Here is a 6786-nt window from a genome sequence, read left to right as displayed (position 1 = left end):
CCTGACGAAGGCTATTCATTTCTAAAAAGGAAGATCTCTAGAGACATATTGCCTCTGAAATCATATTGTTCACACATTCCTTTTTGAGATAGCTTTTATGTTTTAAATCAAAAGCCAGTAAGGTAACTGTGTGAAGCTCAGTGAAGCGTTCCATGAAATACCATTTACCTGAAGAGTGCTTTGTAGGTACCAAGTGCCTTTTTCATATTTCTTTGACCACAAGAGTTTATTATTGGGACTCAGGTAAATTGTATAAGGTCACATAACAGGTGATAACAGCAGGACTATGACTCAAAGACAGTTCCTCTGACTTCCATTTCCACGTCTGTTTCCCCACACATGACTGAACAATTTTGGCAAACACCATAACTATGTAGCAGAGGAGTCATTTCTCAGAGAAGAGAGCAGCCCTGTTTCAGTGGTTCCTGCGGATGTAATCTTGGAGTTACCACAGGGAGAAGTCCCCATTTCCACACCCGGGGAACCCAGACTTCTGTCACAGCCTTATTCTTGAGAGACTTCTATAGGTTTTGGTGGGGAATGAGAGGTAGGAAGGAGCACTGATATGCTATTGGAGTAACTTTTCTCTGAGATAACCCAAATCATTGGGAACATCGACAAGCCTGGCTGAAATAACATTTAAGTCTTTATACTTCATTTAAGGATGTATTTATTTACAAGATACAAATGCTTAATATTTAATAGGAATTAAAGTGCTTAATTTTACAATGTTTCCAATTCTATGCCTTTATGACCAAATATACATATGTTACACAATATATACACTATATGCAAGTATTTTACATTCATATAGCTAGAAAAGAATTACTTTTTGTGTACACTTTTTCACATTTGAGTTAACTCTAAAATTCTGATAACATACCATTTCAAACGGATCAGTCAACAATTCAAAAACCCAGATAACACGTATTCAAAAATATCAGTCAATTGTCACTCACAAAATAAAATGCTAGTTTGGTTAAAAAAAAGTTTTATATACAGACATGATTGCTAATGAATGGAGACCCCTTCCCCAAAGTGATACATTCCAACATCCACGTAATATGTAATATATAATACAATTCTGTTATTATAATGGTCCCCACAGACTACCGTGTTTCTTTCCAATCCTATGGATATATCACTCTATGTATTTGGTATTTACTTATTAAAATATGCTACAATGAGATTTCTTGATTTACTTTCTCACTAAATCTACCAAAATGAATTTTAGGAAGAAGGATACCATCATGTAATCCTCAGTGACCCCGACGAGTTAAAAACTATCTTGTAGAAGCCATGTGCTAGTTCTTCCAAATGCTCAGTCCAAAAAGTAGAAAACCATGATTGACTTTAGAGGAATTTTTTTTTTTTTTACCTCAGAAAACAGTGCAGAAAATGGCCCAATAGGATGAAAGTCTTTTAAGCCTAAAGGAAAAGGTAAGTAATGGAAAAAGACATAGGGGCAACAGACCCCATCAGTATGCAATTACGAAGATTTCTATTTCATAGCTCATATCCTATAGTTCATTATCTACCTGCTGCAGTTGAAGTATTTTTCTCTTAACATACGCTGCTCTGATCGCGAGATCAGCAGTCTCTTTCTGTCCACCTCTCTGTTCACTCTTGCTTATTTCAGTTCCTAATTTTTTATTCCTCTATACTGTATCAGTAAAGAAAGCAAAATTATCTGCTCATAAGAATGATTACGGGGCATACAGAAGAACGAATTGTTTTAAAAATCCGTGTAAATAATTTATGTTAAAATATTTAAGTGAAGGGAACAGTTTCTATAAAAATTTCATTCCTATGGAAAAACAGAGTTGGAAATCAAGTGTTTTTACATATATACATATATGCATAAATTCACAGAAAGGGTTTTAAAAGTAGATCTAGTGGTCTTTATATATCAGACTCATATTTTCTAAATCTGAAGAATCTATAGTAGATAGTAATATGAAAATAAAAAGCAATTTGATTCTACTAAAATTGGATGAGAATGAAGAATTAACACGATCCACTACAGGTGTCAATACAGTTCTACAGAATAAGAACTGGTTAGCCACAGTTTTTATATTAATACATTCTTGAAGAATACAAAATTGAATAACAAAAACATTATGACATTCTTGCCTTTTGAATTCATTTTAGCTTATCAATACCATGTGCTTAATCTTAGACCTGCTAACACAAACATCGTGTGATGCAAGAAATTTTAGTTAATCTTCTATTCTGTATTATAGGAGGATACCCGGAAAAAAAAATAAGACCTTTGTTCCTTAGAAGTTTATTTGCTCCTGTTGGTGCCCTTTTCTCTGGATATATCTAGTCCAGAAAGATAATAATTAGAGTTATTACAGACAATACTTTCAGAATAAGAACTTAAGGCTTTAAATATAATCAGAAGTGGGATCTAAAATTTGAAGGGAAAACAACCACCCTGTTTCCACAAAGTTGACAAGAAAAACAGAACTGTGAACTCACAGAAGTATTTTTGATGTAAGCATTTTAAAGGCATCAATGAATCTTTAACAGCCCTGCAGCACTATGAAGGTTGTCGTTTTCTTTAGATACTTATGACTACAACAAGTACTTTTTAAAAAAATCCAAATGTGTCTCTATGTATGGGACAGGGTACATTTAAAAAGTTTTTGTAAAAAGCTTAGTAATTTTTTAGGTTGGAGTATTTGTTTTTAATTGGGGTAGGTCACCCAGTGAAGGTAAGTACACCAACCCGTATGTTGTGTTAAACTTCATGGAAAATGAAAGGAGCCTGATGAAGTAGTGCAGATGTGCTTAATTCTTTCACCATCCATACCCTTTGCAAAAGTAAAAATGCTCTTGACAGTTACTTGAATCCAAGGAATAATGCCCCCCCTTCTCTTCCCCAGAAGTCATAGTATCACTTCTAGAAGTTAATTCTCTATATCCATATTGTGGCTAGAGGCATTCGTATTAAAATTTCAGTATAAAAACATACCCTGAAGAATTTTATTGCTTGCATACATGATGGCATTGCAGATGCCATTATTACAAAAGTGGCTGGTGGCATTTATTACTGAGTCCCACTTAAAACCTGGAGAGGAGTCTGCACTACATTTCATACTTAATATACCAATGGTAGACTTTCAATAAATGCAAAATTTAAGTTTAAAACATTTGAATCTTTGTAATGGGTAGCAGTTTTTATTGATGAAAGTACTTTTTAAGTTTGGAGGAAGGGCACTTTAAAGATGACTTGGAAAGCACCAAATTAGGGAAAATAAAGAATAAAACCTATAGGGAATGTTGTTTTTAATAGGAAAGCAATCAATTGTTTTTTTATGTTCAATTTGTCACAACTGCTCAGGGGTGTCAGTAAAGACATAGATGGTTCTTGAAACCAATCACACTTTGAGGTCTTCTGGTTTTGCCGAGTGTTTACTAAATGCCTAAGAGTACACCCTTGCCTTTCTCCAAGTAAAAGCATGAGTGATTCTTTAAGAGTACACAGGTAAGGCTGCTTCATTGCTTCTTTTTGTGCTTGTCTAAAGAACATGGGGTGGAACATGAAGATGGTGACTGAAGAGCCAGAAATTCTCTTCAGGTACTAATATTTCAAAGATAATATTAAGAGCACGATGATGTTCTTTTTACAGGAGTGTTCTCTCAATAACCTAAATTAAATAACACTGATATTTATTCAGCCAAAAGTTGAGTGTGTCCATATCACTCCCTTTCCAGGAGAGAACTTATGGGAGGGAAAGTATAGTCTACTTGCTGTTCCTAAGAGTTTTCAAAACTAACTTGGCCCATAAATCTTCTACGTGGCTCTTAGGTTTCCATTGCTTTGTCCACATTTACAAAAGTCATGTTGCACTGATAATCATTCTTCATTTTTATGGCTTCTCTTAAGCTTAAGAACACCAACACAATGTCTATAGTTATAGTGTAACCTTCTCAAAAGCCACCCTGAACACACACACCCCAACACATGATTGGCAGCTAGGGAAGAGAAGCAATGTAACATTTCTTTCAGTCTATCCTTTATTTGATAGGGCCTAAGAAGCTACCTTTACCTCTTTCTGACTCCAAATAGTTGGTTTAACGTTAATAATCATGGCTGACTTTCCTTTAGAGAGGAAGGCAATCTAATTCTGTCTGCCATAATTAACCTTCTTTGGAGTTGGGGGGGAAAAATGGAAGATATTTCAGATATTTCTTAAAACAGCAGGCCTGAATAAATGTGTGGCAGTCTCAAATTCCGAGTGAATCTATTCTACATTTAAGGTGTTATCCTCAAAGGCCAGGATAGTGGGGTCATTCTTGTGGATTTCTAGCTGACTTAGGCATTTAAATGTGATAATGTCTGGGGCATAACAGGGTACATGGGGGGGGGGGGAACTAATTAGAGAAAAAGATTAAGTCAAATAATCAACCTAATGTGAGATTTTATTCACAACTACAGTATGGTGACAAGTAGCCTTTGTACAAGAAATCATGTTTTGACTATTAAAAATTCCCCGGAAGATGAGAAAAAATGCTCAGACTCTCCTCAATCATCTTGTACCTCCCCCAAACCTGCCATTAAAATATTGCTTTTCATTACTGTGTTTCCCTCTCCTCTTCCTCACTGAGGTGGTTTAAAGAGTTGAGCATGAACTTCCTCTAATATTCATCTCCCTGCGTCTCGAACACAGGTGATCACGTGTGAATTCTGTTCCCTGTCAGACAAAGGAATAGGCCCACACAGGTATCTTAAGTGTTAGTTAACATGATTAACAGTCATGGAAAAGAAAAACATTACAATCAATGTAGCTTCCCTATGTCCCAGTTCTATACAGAGTCAGGTATCTTGTACAGTTTAGGTTTCTGTGAAAATTTGCGCACATGCTGATATTAACTGCTGCAGCAATTGCAGGACTGTGAAAGGTAAAACAACCTGTGTGACTTTGCCCATCCCAGTGACTAAAGTGTACTTTATCTGAGAATAATCAAGACCAAAGCATTAATTACACCCTCATCATATATTTCAATAGGTATTATTAGCACCTTCAAAGAGAGGCACTGCTTTAAATAGGCACAGAACAAAAAAATAGTACTTTAAAAATACTGTTGGAACTAATATATCCCATGCCACATAAATTACTGCTTTTTCTTATTATAAAAATATCAATACCCTTAAGATGTCAATCAGTTAAACATAAATCACCAAAAACATTTCTTAAAGTTTAGAACACCGTTCGATTGCAAGATAAAACATGCTTTATATTTAAAAAATAAATTAGAGACAAATATGAACCTAAAGCTCAAGAGAAAAGCATGTATAATATAATTATATTCATATTTAATACTATATACACATAATTGCTATATACTTGAGATATTTTATTCTTAGGAGTATTTCTACAAAAACAAATATTATCTTTTCTTAATAAGTTGAAAGTTTGAACACCAAAAATTTGTCCTTTTTGTTTTAAAAGAACATACATTATTTATGCAGCTTGAGCTTTATAAACTAAATTAAATAAGTTAATAGCCTAAACTGTCCCTGTATTTATTTATTTATTTATTTATTTATTTATTTATTACCACGGATCTATTTTGGCAACATGGAGGTATATCTTTCAAACTGTTACAAGTCCTACCTGTGAGGAGAAGACATTACAGGACCTTAAATGGAGGTGGCCTATTCTAACCTGATAGTGATAGAATCCACTGATAACATTTTCTTCACGACAAAAGTACATATGCAAGGAATAGCTCATTAAAAAATGCTCCATTTTCACATTATTTCAAACTTTTATCGGTAGAATGGCTCTGCACATCAGTTTCACTATGAATACAGAAACACAGGAAAGTACTTCCCCAAAAGATGCATTTAAGAGCCTATATTTTTCAACATAAAGTGCTAAGAAATGAATGAGGAGGGTTGGGAATGTCTGGAGCTGTAAATCTTGAGACCCCCACACCATGGCTGGTCCCCGAGTTCAGCATTCCGATTTTTTCTTAGGTTCAGGATGATCATCCAAGGTGGTTGGATGCTTGTTGGGACCATCTGGTGTCTCACCTGTGACAGCTAAAAAGATGATTTTCAGCCACTTCTGTTTCAGTTCCTCACTGTCTGCAGCAAAGCTGTGCACAGACTTGGACTGGGTCAGTTTGAAACTGTGTGGCAGGTCTGCACTCCTCGGCATATCGTCCACAATGTAGCCAAGGAGTGGGATGGTGGCCTGGGCTCGGACATCCTAGGAAAAAACATGGTACATAGCATGAGCTGTATTAGCTGCTGTGCGTAGGCCTGTGTGACCTGGCTCCCACTAAACCTCTTTTCTTACCACTGTTCCACACAGACGCACCCTGTGAGCTCTCTGTGGACAGGGATGGGCATCCAGGTTTCACATGCTCCCTGTACATGAGGCCACTGATAATGCTGGCTGAATAAATTAATGAAAGAGAGCTGTTGCCTAAATCAGCTAGGATGCACTGATCCTACACCCCCTCTCTGTGAAGGAGTTCGTTCAACTCTTCATTCAGATGGAAAAGGGAAAAAAATAATAGTTACTGTATAAAACCCGTAAATGTTGACGAGGATCTCATTACCAAATGCAGTTTTATCTGGTGACCCAGATAAATTCAGGCATCAATTTATTTATGGACAAAAAAGAAGTTATAGAGAAAACAAACAGAAGATAATATATGCTTTGGTATTTGTAGTCTATTTCTAAAATAAAGTTTTCCTAGCTCTTAATGTAGATGTAGGCTAAAGTACGACAGATACATTTAAGATTTTACATATTCCCAGGT

At 35.6% G+C, this 6786-nt stretch overlaps 1 protein-coding gene across 5 annotated transcripts in view; it reads right to left on the bottom strand.

Moving 5' to 3' along the window:
• Nucleotides 1-653: 653 nt before the first annotated feature.
• Nucleotides 654-6786, bottom strand: part of FGD4 (FYVE, RhoGEF and PH domain containing 4) — a 217208-nt gene continuing 211075 nt past the window's right edge. For all 5 annotated transcript variants that reach the window (XM_039247667.1, XM_039247669.1, XM_039247668.1 and 2 more), the window contains one exon: nucleotides 654-6227. In XM_039247667.1, coding sequence (XP_039103598.1) covers nucleotides 5970-6227 — 258 coding nt within the window. In that variant the 3' untranslated portion in view covers nucleotides 654-5969. The remainder of the gene's footprint in view (nucleotides 6228-6786) is intronic.

Source organism: Hyaena hyaena, unplaced genomic scaffold, assembly GCF_003009895.1.
Source record: "Hyaena hyaena isolate Hyena2069 unplaced genomic scaffold, ASM300989v1 scaffold_303, whole genome shotgun sequence".
Classification (NCBI taxonomy): domain Eukaryota; kingdom Metazoa; phylum Chordata; class Mammalia; order Carnivora; family Hyaenidae; genus Hyaena; species Hyaena hyaena.
This window is presented reverse-complemented; position numbering and strand designations above follow the sequence as displayed.